This window comes from Spermophilus citellus (assembly GCF_964194105.1).
Source record: "Spermophilus citellus genome assembly, chromosome: 6".
NCBI classification, from domain to species: Eukaryota; Metazoa; Chordata; class Mammalia; order Rodentia; family Sciuridae; genus Spermophilus; species Spermophilus citellus.
In genome coordinates, this window is record NC_138187.1 from 164037304 (window position 1) to 164052329 (window position 15026).

At 49.1% G+C, this 15026-nt stretch overlaps 1 protein-coding gene across 1 annotated transcript; it reads right to left on the minus strand.

Moving 5' to 3' along the window:
• Positions 1–2795: 2795 nt before the first annotated feature.
• LOC308651334 (flavin-containing monooxygenase 5-like) lies at positions 2796–11795 on the minus strand (the record flags this gene model as incomplete). The annotated part of the gene is made up of 8 exons (XM_081298247.1): positions 2796–3176; positions 5460–5532; positions 6259–6704; positions 8053–8252; positions 8329–8471; positions 9777–9939; positions 10395–10583; positions 11661–11795. 8 exons carry the CDS (start codon positions 11793–11795, stop codon positions 2813–2815), a joined length of 1713 nt encoding a protein of 570 aa, XP_081154373.1. The 3' UTR covers positions 2796–2812.
• Positions 11796–15026: the final 3231 nt, after the last annotated feature.

Sequence of the window (15026 nt, forward strand, 5' to 3'; positions counted from 1 at the left end):
GGCTCTAGCTGCAGTGAGCTCACAGCAGCCCTTCCTGAAGCGGCTGAGGGCTTTGATCAAAGAAGCACCCCTTTGACTTTGTGAGGTCGCTGCACATCCCTCGGAGAGGATGGCAGTTGTCACCTGATGAACAGTTTGCTGGAGTGGCGAATCAAAGTCAGAGTGGTGTTTCTTCTTTGCCGACTTCTGAAGGGCTGTAGAGTTGGTGTGCCAGGTCAGAAAGGTCAGGGGATTATAGAGTGGCTCAGTTGGGCCCGTCTTGTTTTGGTAGCTGGTTCACCTAACCAGTTCAAGGTGACATTAAAGAGAGAGACCTTGTGGGTGTCTTGGAAGTGTATGATTTCCATGCCTGAAAGCATTTGCAAACTTTTCAGAATAGTCAAGCATGGAGACTTCAGGATTTGAGCACCATTGGATTTTACTCCAATCAGCTACCTGAGGAAAAATTGAGGCATTATCTGGAAAGGGATCTGGGCTGGTTTCTGGGCCTGATTTAAACCCCCAAGTGTATGCTTATGAAATGTCCCGTAGGATCCCTCCATTTGACCTCAGAAATCCATTCATCTGCTTTTGGTCACTAACTTTGGAAAAGATGAAGAAAATGAGAAAAACTTGGTTTGTAGGTGTGTGTTACCATGGGACACCCTTTAGCATGACCCAGGGGTCTGTAACCACATCAGGAGTTTTTTTGGGGAAGGCCTTGGCTCAGCCTTAGTCCAAGGAGAGAGCATGGTGGGAGGTTCTCCTGTGCTGTTAGCAGCCTGGCTTTGAAAGGTCCAGCAAGGATGGGGATGGGGTCAGGGACGTCTCTAGGCTGTCCTTAGTAATAATATTGGTTGGATTTGGCTGTTGGGTGGTTTGGTAGTGGAGTGGGAGATGGAGAGATGGTGGCCTCAGCGGGGCTTTGGGAGAAGGTGACATAGCTCTGACAGAGAGGGACACAGCATCAGTAGGCAGAGTAGGAGCCGGGCCAGGGGAGGGAGGGAAGGGACAGGGGCAGGCTTGGAGGCTCCAGCCCAGCTTTTGACTGTCTTATACACTGTGATGTCCCCCTAAGGTCGCTCACTTACACTGGGGCATATTTCACAGTTTACCTTTGGAGGCTCAGCAGGAAGTTCAGAGAGGAATGCTCTTTAGAAACTTTGATGAAATAATTATTTTTCCGATTAAAAATCTTTTGGTCACACTAAATAGGGGCTTTGATCAGCCAATCACAGTGTGGAACAGATTCAAAATCAAGTTTCAAAAATCCTTGGCCCCCAGAGTGGGTCCCCTTGGGTAACGATCTCAGGCAATCAAAGTGGCTACCTACAAAGTTGCTCTTCTCCAGACACTTTCTGAAAGTAAACTCTCAATGTTCATTGTGATTTCTGTTGATGGAAATATTAATTAGCAGAGTCTCCAAAAAATAGCAGGTCAACTATTCAAAAACATATCATGGCAAAAATGCTTAGTTTATGATGGGGATGCTTCCAAACAATTTGGAGTCTGCACATATAGAGTACAGATGTCACAGATGATATTTCTATTACCAAGCAACGCCATGGCTTTGAAGAAGTCCATGGTGAAATCCCTCCTCCACTTAAATCCCTAACAGTGTTGTGGGTGTGATCTTATCTAATTAGCTCATTATTTGCTTTTCCACAGTTCCCTTTTTTGATTGATTAATAAAAGGTTAAACTCAAATTTGTGGGCTATTGATGGCACAAACATAAGTGATTTTAGAAAATGAGTGTTTCTCTAAGGTTTTTATGTTGAAGTTCCCAAATGTAAAGTGACACAGACAGGATTTGAAGAAGGAGTGCGAAGAGCTCCTGAATCCCTTTTTCCTAGAAGACCCTCCTGTGGATATTTGATCCTTCTCACGCAACCCCTCTTTGTCACACTCACAGGCACACAGTTATTCTCGTGTCTTTTGCACATAAATTGTGGATATCATGGTACTTTATTCCTGCTTTTGTATGTACTTTCTGAAATTGAGCGTGTCTTATTACACAACCATAACACATTATGCCGCCAGCCAGCGGTGTCGTGAGTTAGAAGGACCATCTCCCGTGCAGTGCAGGCTGAGTTCCCTCTGCGCTAAACCAGCAGTCAGTGCACACAGAGGGTCTTGTCATTCTGTCCCCCGAGTCTCTATTAACACAGTCGATTCTGCTTGTTGTTCTTAAAGTGTAGGTGGATGTAACATTGCAGTTGTTAGACTGCAAGGAAAATATCTTGAGAACATTCTCTTTCTTCATTTCTGTTATTCCTCAATTGCACCTCAGTGGAAGAACGTTGGCCTCTGGACCAGAAGGTGGGCTGGCTCCTTGTTGTGGCAGGGTGGAACGCTGGAGTTTCGGGGGCTGTCGACTCTTCTGTAACAGGGCTGCTGGGTCAGTTGGTGAAGGTGGAGACTGTCGGGTTTTTCTGTTGGCCACAAGGTCTCTGTGTGCAGTAGGAATGGGGTTGGGGGAAGTTGAAGGCTGCAGGACGCACTTTGGGTTTTCCTGCTGGCTTCGCTTTGTCTCACCCCTTGGTTTTCAATGGAGCCCCATTTGTCATTTTGTTGTCCTCTGGGTAAACCTGTGAAACCTTCAAATTCCTACTGAATGAAGGGGAGCAAAGCTGAGCATTGCACACCTCCCTTCATGTAGAGCACGTGGAAAACCATCATTGGGGCGATTCTGTTTCCGTTGAAATATCTGTGTGTGAGCTGGCCTGTCCAAGGATGTCTTTCCCCAGACCACTGACTGCTTCCCTTTGGTAGATTCAAACCTGAGTGACTTTGTTCTTCTCTGGTTGCAGGCCCATCTGTGTCCCCGTGAGCTCAATGACCGGTCATCTGCACGATGATGATCATGGAAGCGGAGAGAATGCTGACAGCACAGACACTTGTGACCCAAAGCCACCCAGAGGGACGGGAGGCAGAGTGCTGGAGCACACGTGTTCTCAGGGGCTTGAGGATCCGGGCTCTCTGGGTGAGGATGGCTGCCCGGGCCCCGGTCCACTTGCCGGGCCCCTGTAGGCGGTACTGGTATGGGGTGCAGGGCCCATAGAAAACCTCCCTGGCTAGCTTGGCATCCCAGAGGAAGAGGGAGAGCAGGTCGGGTTTGACGCCTAGCTCAGAAGCAATCTCATCCATGTAGTCGATGTAGTTCACTCGAGATGCACCTCTCGGGCTGTGCACAAACCTGGAATAAGAAGGACAGTGTTGGAAGCCCTGTGTCACATTTCCGTCAGCATCATCCCGAGTTTCTAAGGGACTTTATTTCTGCTTTTTTCTTGACTCCATTGTCTTCTGCTTATCAAACCATCTTGATGTCCTGCACATGCCTTGGCCTCCTTAGGATACTATGGTCTTAGCCTCACATGTAAATGCCTGAGGTGTGTAAACTTCCCCGAGTGCCCAGCAGAGGGACATGTATGTAGGAAGGCTGAGGGAAGCGCAGGTGAAGCTGAGATGTCCTTTTCCCTGGCAGACACAGCTCCACCCCAGAGCCCCCATTCCCACCACACAGCTCTGACTAGCAAGGAGTGAGTGAGGGAAGCGCCACCTGCCCTGCTCACAGCTCTCTTTCAGGCCATGTGAGCTGTCTCTGCATGTGTTCATTCTAGACATCAGTTCCTGGGATGTCTCAGAAAATCACGATGCACTTTTGGCTTCCTACCTAGGACTTCTTCCACCTACCCAGAAATTAAAATCACTCCAGGGCTGGGGTTGTGGCTCATTGGTAGAGACCTTGCCTAGTACGTGTGAGGCACTAAGTTTGATCCTCAGTACCACATAAAAATAAAATAAATGTACCGTGTCCATCTACAACTAAAACACCCCCCAAAACCAAAATACAAAACAAAACAAACAAAAGCCACTCCAGTAAATCACTCTTGGGTTAAAGAGAAACAAGACTGGAATTTCTGACAATCTAAAAAATATCTAAATTTTTCAAAATGTTGGGAAGAAATGTTAGAAGATTCTTAAGATTTGCAAAATTAAATGACAATGATAATTTCCTAAAAAATTCATAAATACATTTCTCACAAAAACAGAGGAATAAACTTAGAGCAGTAAATGCTGGAAACAATGGAAAAATGTGCCCAAGAATTTTTTCTTAAGTGTTTAACTGAAACATCTGCATTGATGATACATATGTTATTCAATGATATGTACATATCATACATATATGTGATATTTTCAAGTAGCATGAAGTCCTTATCCTATTGAAGTCTTAATTATTAGCTATGATTTAGCATATAAAAGCACTGTTCATTAATTTTGTTAGGTTCTAAGCCTCAAAGCAACATAACAAAATTAGAAACAGGGCAAGTGAGGAAAGGACAATCTCAGACCATTCCCATCTATAAAAGTTCAAAAAATCACAAATGAACTTCTCTCCAACAGTTAACAGTGTTGGAATATAATCACACACAATGACCAATTAGTAATTATCCCTAGAAATTAAGACATGTTTAATTTAGGAAATGTATTCCTATAATTCATGCCATTAACATGCCAAGGGTGGAAATCTCTGTCATTCTAGAATTTGTTCAAATGGGTTTTGATAAAATCCAACATGCATTTCTTTTCCTAAGTTGGAATCCAAGGACACCTTCTTAAGTAAAGTAGTCAATATCATCTTCAATAGTAAAACACTAATAATAGTTTAAATAAATCCATAAATAAAACAAGAACATCTGATCCTCCTTATAAGCTATGGTCATCTCCTAAGGTAGAGCCAAGGAAGAGATACCAGAAAGAAGATCCAGGTATAGGAAAGGAAGAGTGAAAATTAGAACCAACTTCATGGTCACTTACCCTCCTAAGATAACCAAGTAAAGAATCATTAAAATTAATAAAGGAGTAAAGTGTTCTGATTACTACATAATGGTACCTGAAATAGTAACTTTAATGAAGCCTAGAAATAATCAATTAGAAAACACAGGTGAAATCCACTTCCTTTAGCAACAAAGCTATGAACTACCAAGAGCAGACTGAAGTAGACATGAGTGGCATTCACATACGCTGTTGATTTCATACCTAACTGAAAGCCTAGTTAGGAAACTGCAAGAAGGACACATCCTCCAGAGTTCCCCAGTGTGCTCGTGAGCATAGGCCTTCCTCAGAGCGCACAGGGTATGTGTTACCACATTGAAGGAGTACGCATCTCCCTAGGCTGCTCTGGATGTGCGCTGGCCAACTGTGTGTTCTCTATTCTGAATGGAGCTGGTTTCCTCTTGTGTTCTGACTTTGGTTCTGGCATGTTCTCGTGTCCTCATTTTGAGGCTGCTCAGGGCAGGGACTGGACATCCTAGGAGACCGGTGTTCTAGCCAGGCTTTCCACACCTGTCACCATAATGTATGTCACAGAGCTAGAATTGTCTTAGGGGTCTTGTTAAGCTGCCTGGTTCAAAAACAAAGGTCCAATAGGACCTGCGGAACGAGTTTCGTGTCCTTTAGCCAGGGATCGTGTGCTTACTCTTTGGCCATTCTCCTTTTCCTTCTGTTGACCTCAGCCAGCATGTCAGTCTCTGAGGGCAAGTTTTTCAGTCCTAAGACAAAGCAAGAGAGAAATGTCAGGAGGGCTGGGAGAGGAGTAAACCACAACAAGAAAAAAAGAAATTTTGAATGAGAAGAGTTGTAATAATCATCATTTTATGGAACTCATAGTTAAAGCACTTTGTATAAAATCCCAAGGAAGAGAATTTCCTATCTATTTCAGGAGTCAGGAGAGGAATCAACTTTCCTTAAGAGAAACAGGCTTTGAGTTGTTCCTCACTTTAAACCCTTGACAAAATCTGTGAATACCAAGAATTCCCCAATGTGTTTTTAATCTTTCAGTGATACTCAGACTATACTGATATGTCTCAAAATCTTCTCTCTAGACATTGCCTGGCTTGGAGCTCACATCTCAAATACAAGTCCTCAGGCTTCAGAGCAGGTGGGAAATCATTCTTCTCACGGTATCTTCAGGAGTTGTGCAGTGAGGGAAAACATCCCGAGGCTGCAATGATGCTTTTGGTAAGAAGTGAAAATCCAAAGTGGCCTGGGTGTGAATGTGAGCGTTGGGGGCCGAGGGAACATGGCAGAATGAAGGTCTGAGTGCGAAAAGACACAGCAACATGAGGGACAGGACAAAGAGAAGTAGGCACAGAACTCTAAGCTGTTCCCCTGTTCTTCCCTTGGATGCTTTCATTTTCAACAGAGTTCTTTTAGAAATGAAAAATCGACTTTCTAGAGAATACAAAAGTAATTTCTTATGGCAAAATCTCAGGTGCTGTGGTAGAAGGTAAATTGGACAGAGGGGCTCCGGGTGCCTTGCCATTCATGCATAATTAGGAACCCCGGCTGCTCACCCAGGAGAGCGGGCCTACCTTGGAACACGCGCACAACCCATCGGCTCTGGAGTTCTGCTGTGGGGATGAGGGCCCCCACGGGCTGCAGGAGGCCAATGAAAGCCAGCGTTGGCTTCTCCAGCTGAGGAGGGAAGACAAACTTATACATGGAATGCTGGCTGTCCAGGATTGATAAGTCATCCTCCAAGAAGGGGAAAGAGAAGGTGTATCCTGTGGCAAAGAGGACAGTGTCAACCTTCTCTTCAGTGCCATCCTCAAAGATGGCGGACGTCTCGGTGAACTCCTTCACGTTTGGTTTCATCCGCACTCTTCCTGTGATTATGTGATTTGGCAGGTCGTCACTGACAACTGTTTGATATGAAAAAATTCTGCACGATAAGGAAGGAAATGTAAGGAAGTGAAAATAAAGTTCCTCCTTCAAGAAACTGTGTTTGGAAACACTCTGGAAGCCACCACAGTATTTCAATAATGTTAATTATTTTATTCTTACAAAGGTAGTTTAGTTTATTGGTTAAGAACTTGATTTTCAGAGTCAGAAGTCACCTTCTGTATTGGTTCTCCCTATTAGCCACTGAGACCTTGGTCAAATCCCAAAACACTTCAGCCTCAGTTTCTAAATTTGTGAAAACAAAATGATATGATAGCAAAATCAGATTGGGCCAATCAGGTGATAATATATACTAAATATTATTAGATAATACTTAAGTATTGCTTTGATTTTTAACATATTTATTTCATCTTAATAATATGTAAAGTTTGATGTTAGTTGGTCATTAATATTTTTCAAGGATCTACGAGGTGAAATGGAATTTTTTCTTTCTTTCTTTTGGTAGTACTGGGGATCTGTTGCATCAACTACTCTTCAGTGCCTAGGAGAGCTTGCAGTGAGGCCAGATTCCACTTAACATAGTAATGAGGGAGATGCAGAGGGGAGCTGGCCACCCGTCTCATCTTTATCTTTTGGAGGGGATCTGAAAGGGGTGACCTGGTGGTAAAGTAATGGAAAGCACCCATAAACCATCAACCTCTGAAGGAAACCACCTGTGCAGTGGGCAGGTGACGAGTCCCGAGGTTGCCCCTTGCTTGTGAGGGTGGCCCTTTATCATGTCTCTGCCCACTGCCTGCGGAGCAGTAAGTGATCAAATGTCCCAGCCTTCTCCACTGAGTCCTCCAACCTCCCCCTTGGGATCCAAAAGCAGTCGGCTTGGGGCTTTGGCAGCCCTGGGGTTCAACAGGTCAAACACAGTGCTTGGTGTGTGCTAAGCAGGCTCTCTGCCACTGACGACAGCCCCAGCCCTTTCATGCTTTACTTTGAGAACCTCTCTTCCTAAGTGCCCAGGCAGTCCTCCTGCTTTACCCCCTGACTAGCTGGGATCACTGGTATGGGCCACCCAGCCCGGTGAAATGACGGTTTTGAATTCAAGAACAAACAGAGTAGTTGACAGGTGATGGCAAACAGAGGAAGTAAGGCAGAGTCACATGGTCAGGATTCAAATAAGGCACATGTTTGAGTCTCTGTCCCCCCCCCCCCACCACCAACACAGATCAATTATACCTTAGTGGAATTCCAAGAACATTGGAAGGAAATAACTTGAATATTATCAATCAAAATGCATTCTAACGTCAGTTAGAATGGTCTCCTTTGATCCAGGTTCTTTGCAAATAACTTACAGACTCTGCTGAGCAGCCTGGCCGTCCCAGCCCAGGTGCACATACCTGTGTGCAGCCTGCAGCCCGTAGTTGGCGTGGCTGAACCTTGCGTTCAGTTTCTTCTCTGCCCACCTGTTGATGAGGAATGGGGGCTGTAGTTTTTGGAGTGCCCTATTGTACCGGGTGAAGAGGGCGGTGTCCATGGGGTTGCCATCATCCCACACCCGGTTCCAAATCCACGCGCCTCGTCTGGTGCTGAGGAAAACCTGCGAGAGAGGAGAAGCCGCCCAGTGAGAACTCTGTCTTCTCACCTTGATGTCAGAATGAGGGTAAAATGCCAACCTGCTCAGCAACACGACTGATCTCGCCAGCCACATCCGCTCCAGAGTTCCCGATGCCAATCACAACCACTCTCTTCCCCGCAAAAGCGTCTGGATGCTTGTACTCCCAGCTGTGCAGGTACCTGCCCCGGAACTTCTGGATGCCTGGGAGGAGAGACCGACCCACGTCAGCAGCACAGACAGGAACGGGATCTGGCACAATGCGCTTCCAAGCTGAGGCTGAGTCTCTTCCACCCCCTTGGCTGCTGTGGGTCAGGCACTGTCGAAGTGACAGAACGAGACTGTGCAGGGAACAAAAGGTCCAGAGGCTGAGACCAAAGTCCAGCAGACGGATGTCCCTTAAAACCCAACCTGAAGTTTTTTCACTGTGCTCACTGGTGCTGCCTTAGGGTGTTCTTGTCTCTTTCTGATTCTCCACTGATATACGAGGAACTGCCTTCACTTCTTGTGACCTGAGAAGGGATCATGCACAAAGGTCCTTAGCCAGGTGAGCGTGCAGAGTGCTGTCCAAGGAAGCTGACCGCAGCTGTAGAGGTTAGAGTGGTCAGCAGAATACTGTGTGGAAGTTTTAATGAGATATTTATTTAACTAGCATGATCTAACAGGCTAGTGTATAATCAGCCCACAGAGGCACTCCTGAGGCTTTTACCCACGTTGCCATGTCTTTACAATGCGTATATTGTACATGAGGGTGTGTGTGTGCCACATTCCAGTAGCTCCAGAGACAGGCGCCCCTCAGCAGCTCTGTTGATTAGGACAAATGCGAATGAGTAGTTTCAGAGGTTCTTGACAATTCTGATTGTATTCCACCAATATCACAGACGTTGCTACAGGTGTATGTTTTACCCATCTTCACTCAGCCCTCCCTCACTTGTCCTTGGGGACTGTCAAGATCCCCTCCTTATTGATGTGTCTGCTTTGGTCTTGCTCCCCGTCCAACCACCTTCCACCACTGCAAGACAGACCTGTGTAGGTACAAATGCACCAGGTGGCAGGTCCCCCCAGGCGCACACACAGGCACACATGCACTCACACGCACACACACATGCACAGACGCACACACTCACACTCACACACAAGTGCACACTCACATGCACACTCACACATGCACACACTCACACACACACACACTCTCACACACTGCACTGGTTGCTCACTGACTCCCGCCTACCTCTCCTGCCCACACACCTGCTCCTCCCACAGCACGGGTGTGTTCTCCTGGCCAGGCCACACTCCATTGCTCACTGGCTTCTTCTCCCTGGAAGGCCAGACCCCTGCCTTGGCTGCCTGGGGAAGGCTGGGCTTCCAGTTCCAGGCTACCTCTGTCATCCGAGTGCTCCTCTCTGCACCCCACTGTGCCAGGAAATCGCTTCTGTCCTGTGCCCGTGATAGCCTGGGCACGAGACTCTTGGATCCAAAGATCTTCCCTCACACTCATCAGTTAAATACCTGCAAACTCCTGTAAGGGCAAATGCTTCTCAGTGTAATGGCCGCTGCAGATCATGACCCCGTCGAAGATGTAGGATTGCTGCTTCCCACCAGCTTCTACCACCACATCCCACTGGCCAGAGGATGAAAAATCAGGGCGCTTCCTCACACTGCACACCTTCGCCTGGGAAGCAAGGGGCCAAGGCAGCCTTAGTGCTAGAGCACGGCTCATCTCCACTCCCAGGGAACTCTGGGTTCACAATAAAGTGGGTGGTGGCTTCTCTCTGCATAGCTCCTGGGATTTTATAATTCTATGCCCAACAACCTCCTAGAATTGTTTCTTCCCTAGGACTGAGGTACGTTGGGCAACATAGTACATGAAATTCCATTCCTAAACCTGTATTCTATGTCTAATATAATTAACTGAAACCTCAGCTTAGGGACCAATGCGGACACAGTGCACCTTGGAGGGGACCTGATTTAGAAATGTCTTCACTAACGTAGAGAATGTGCCCAGACACCAGGCCTCTCCAGAACTCTGGTGGACGTGCACAGTGGACGGGCGCCTCTGCCTGCTCTGGCTGGTGAAGACCTGCGAGGACCCACGTGGAGGTGCTGAGCAGGGTTGGCCTTCCTTACCAGGAACTCGATGTGTTGCATGAGACCAAAGTGCCTGGCGTACATCCTGAGATACTCCATCATTTTGGAATTGTGCATGTAGTTGGGAAAATGGTCAGGGACGGGGTAGTCGCTGAAGGCTGTCATCTCCTTGGAGGTGTTGCAGGTCAAGGATTTGTATATCCCAGCTCGTCCAGTGTCGGGGGTCTCCTGTGGGAAGCAAACCGGCCATGGCCTTGAGTGTTCAGGCACATAGTGGGGGACGAGAGGGGGTCCTCAGCCTGTGGGTTTGGGACTCGTGGTCCTTGTGGGTTTCTGCAATGGAGCTGAGCAGGAAGGAGGTGCTGGGGTCAGCCCATGTGGAAATGAGACGAGTAGAATCCTCTTCATGATGATGGACCCTGAGTGTGCCCTGATCGTCTCCCAACAGGAAAATGTCCAGACAGATCAGAAAACCCAGGAACGACAAGGGGGAGGAGGAGAAGAGGGAAAGGGATATATCAGGAAAGAACTGGAGCAAATTGTGTACTTTATACCTATGGATATGTCTCTATGAACCCACGATTATTTGTAAATATAACACCCTAATAAAAACATTAAAAGTAATCAAAACACAAGAAACAAATTCTAAACCAACCAAAAAGAAACATAAAACCGAGTGGTGAAGAGAAGTTTCCCAAGGAGAAATTCAGCCTCGCAGCTGGAGGAACATGGATTAGGAGGAGGCCCTGGAAATAGGCACCACATAACCCGGGAGGAAGCAGTCATGAACACGTGGTGTGCTCAGCTCACTAACTGACACAGCAGGTGAAATCAGGCAGGGCCACGAAGAGGCACACTGTGCGAAGACTGTGTGCCACGTGCTTAAAGTCTCGCTGTTGTTCAGAAGCGTGAGCTGCCTCTGACCATCATGGAGGGCCCATAGTGAACGCTCTCAACTGCATCCAACCCGCCCACAGAGCAGCGAGAAGGTGACCCGTGGTGTGCAGGGAAGGGCCAGGGTCCGCATGCAGGGGACCTCCGGCCTGTCCCCAAGTCTGCCAAGCAGAACGACTTGTCAGTTTTATGTGCAGAAGCCCGAGAGCTCCTGGGGCTGTCAGGGAAATGCAGGAAAGAGGGTCCTACAAGCCTCGGGGTTTCAGCTTCGTCTCAGTGTAGCCATTGCCACTTCTAAGGGACACCAAGGAGTGAGGGAGGAACTGCTCAGAGTGGACAGCGTTCTGGTTCCTGTCAGAGAGGAAGCATCTCTCAACACAGCTGCACTTCACGGGAGGAGCACAGAATTACCTCGTATCTCCACAGTCCTCCAATGTCGCTGCCTTTTTCAAAACACGTGGGCTCCAGTCCCTCCTCCAGGCAGCTCTTAATGGCCCCTAATCCGCTGACCCCGGCCCCAATCACTGCAATTTTTTTTGCTTTCATGGTCTCTGAAATGAAGGAGAATTCTTTCAGTTTTGTTGTGATGAAGTGAAATTTTCTAGCCACGTCAGAGGGCCCAACACTTTAGGATTCAACCTTTATGGTGACAGAGTGTGGTTGCTTCTGCAGTGTGTGTTATGTTAGATTGGAACACACATACGCGCGCGCGCACACACACACACACACACACACACACACACACACACACAAGCACACACAGGCTCTCACCCCAGCCCTGTATGACAGACTGCTGTGTGTGATATTCAAGCAAGTGTAGGGTGAAAACATCTTTTACATCGAGAGTCTGCAGGCCATCCAGGAACCTGCTCCCTTATCCTCATTCCTAAACAACATAGTAAAACCCCCAACATCGTCCTTAGAGAGCATCAGGTACGACAAGTGATCTAGAGACGATCCACAGCACGTGGGAAGTCCTGGAGGTGTACGCCAGCATTGCTCCATTTTACAGAGAGAACTAGAACCTTCTGAGATGGGGAGATCCTGGAACCGGCCCCAACTCCATGGGGTGATGTGTATGTTGACCAGAATCTGGTCGTATTATGAGATCATGAAAGAGGGCCTCAGTGAATCCAGAGTTTCATAAGTTTCCGGCTGATTCACAACCCTCCTTAACAGAAATATTGTGGCTCTTCATCCTCTCTTAACCTCCGACCTGTTACTCCTATGCCGCAGGTGGCTGTGTGATGGCTGGCGAGCTCATGGCGGCCTGGACGTGCGCAGGCTGCAGAAGTGGGCATGGCTGGGCAGAGCCCAGTCTCCAGGGCAAGACGGAAGGGGTGTGCGTAAGGCAGTGCTGCCTCTCTCCAGCCATTCAGTGGACAGTCCAGGAGGGAAAGGGCAGAAGCGTGGGGTCACAAGTCCCCTTGTCCCTCCTTGGGAGCACTGAGACGTAACCCTGGAGGCTGGCTTGGGGCTGAGGGAGCAGTGATCAGAGGGAGTGCTGGCTCCACCCTGCTGGCTGCTCTGCTCTCCACAGGGCTTCCAGGGCTCCCCCTGGGTCAGGCTCACCTGCTCCTGGACCTTCTCCCTCTGACGCCCTCCTTCTGCAGGCCACCATGACAGTGCACAGCACTGGGCCCCTCCCAGTTCCTGTCTCCTGCTGGCTGCTGCTCTTGCCCAGGGGGTCTCTCCTTGCCCTGTGTACCCAGCTACACCTGTCCCTTAAGACTCAGGCCCCACAGTCCACTGGGTGAGTCGGTGCTCAGACCGTGTCCCCTCCTGCAGCTCCTGACCATGGTAGTCTCCTCCTGCACAGCAGAGCTGGCAGTGCCCCGTGTGACCCTACCCTCTGTGGTCCAGCGTTCCGCTCCTGCTCGTGGCTCTGCCCCTGTCACGCCCCTTCTTTATCTGGGTGCTAGAGCTGGAGGACAGGACAGCACCATGTCTGGTGTCCTCACTGCAGTGCCGCAGGGCGGCAGGGGACTCAGAGTCAGAGGGTGCTGGGACTCGTGGCCAGGCCCTTCTTGACTCCATCTTGTTTGAGGTGGACTCCTGCCTCCCTCCCACTCTGGGCACACTTCTGCAGTGTCCGTCTGAGTATGCCTGGACCTCATTCCCATCTCAGAGTGGAGAGCAGTGTCCCACTCCCTCCCGCTCAGGCTCGTCTCTCCCCTGCAGGGTTCTGATGGGCACCCTGGCCGTCCCTGCCTCGGAGGTGATGGCTGTCTCTGGCCGCCACCCTCCCAGGCAGCCTCCTAACTCTCGCCTGAGGGAGCGCACAGCCCACTCTGCAGCCTGCTTGAGTGGGAAGCCTGGCGGGGGCCCTGACGCCAGCGCTGGGTTCAGTGCCCGATTTCCTCAGTGTCTGTCCCTTAGAGCCACACAGAGCGGTTGTGGCTGGTGCCCGCATGTGCACAAACGTTATGTGCGTTCCTCACTGTCTTTCATGCCTGGAATCTGGGTTGACTGCAGAAGGTCTCCACAGTGCACTTCATGTTGGAAACGCAACTCTCATGCCGTCTTAAATCCACATCCCTTTAATGTCTAGAATACCTCCTGCTCACGTGCCCCTCTCTCGGCTATGCACTGCTGCCTTGAGCCCTTTGATTTCTAACCCACGGTGCCGCATGCTTGCTATTTAGGAATCACAAAGGCCAACCGAAGTGCAATACAAAATTGCATTTGCTCCAGGCAGAGCCTGCCCAGTGTGCAGCCTCTGACGCTCTGGCCTCCTGTTTGTATGCACACAGTGCCTCGTGGGTAGAGGCTCGCCAGGAGTATTCGCTAACTGAGTCACTGAGTTCTAGAGGCTGCAGACTTTTCCATTCTATCATTTCCTGTTGCAGAATGTATTCTTCTCTTGGTTGCCTCTCCTGCACAGAGTCAAGAGTTTTCTCGCTGTTCAGAGCCGTTTCTGAGGCCACATTGTGCTCTCCTCCTTCCTGTGACTGACTCTCCTTTAGGTAACTGTAGGTCATGAGAAGGCAGCCGTCCCCCTCGTGGGCTGAGGCCCTGGGCCCACTCAGTAAACGGCAGCCAGCACTCTGCTGAGCAGGCTTCCTGTGGGCACCAAGGGCCAGTGCCACCTGATCTGCTGGGCCAGATGCACTGTCCACGACGTCCCGTCGTGTTTTTGATGGGCTCCTGCTGGACTTTGGGCTTTGAGTTTCATTGTCCCTACTTCCTGGCTCCTCTCAGTCTTGATTTTCACGTTCATTTGAACTCTTGATCAAGAGATGAGTGTTAAATGGTAATAACATAAAGTAGCTGTTGGGCGGCGAGTAAGTGTGTCACGAGGACTAGGTGGAGTCACCAAGGAACATAGGTGCATTGGGAAGCTAAGCCCAGGGCCGAGGTGTGTCACGTGGCAAAATGCACGTCTTCAGAGGTCAGTGCTGGTTCTCCTGATGCAGAATATCCTTTATTACCCACACGGCAACACCAGACACACTATTTAAGATCAAGAAATGCAGCAATCCCCCAGGACATGTTTCCTATTAGCAGGGTGTTTGGAAGCAGTGCAGTAGGAGTTAGGAGGGTGGCAGTGGCCGCAGGCCGAGGAGCAGTGTCCCGCCTGGGTGACCGCGGCATTCTGTTGTCCCAGAGGGGAGGGCTCGTCCTGTGTGGAGTGGCCCTGTGAGCAGCTGGGCTGCTGACTCCTGTCCTAAACCAGGTGTGGGGCTTGGGTGCCAAGGCCTGTGCTCCGAAGCCAGTCCACCCTCCTTGCTGGCCAGCCGTCTCTGGGCTCCCAGGCGTCCTCCAACCTCCAGAGGA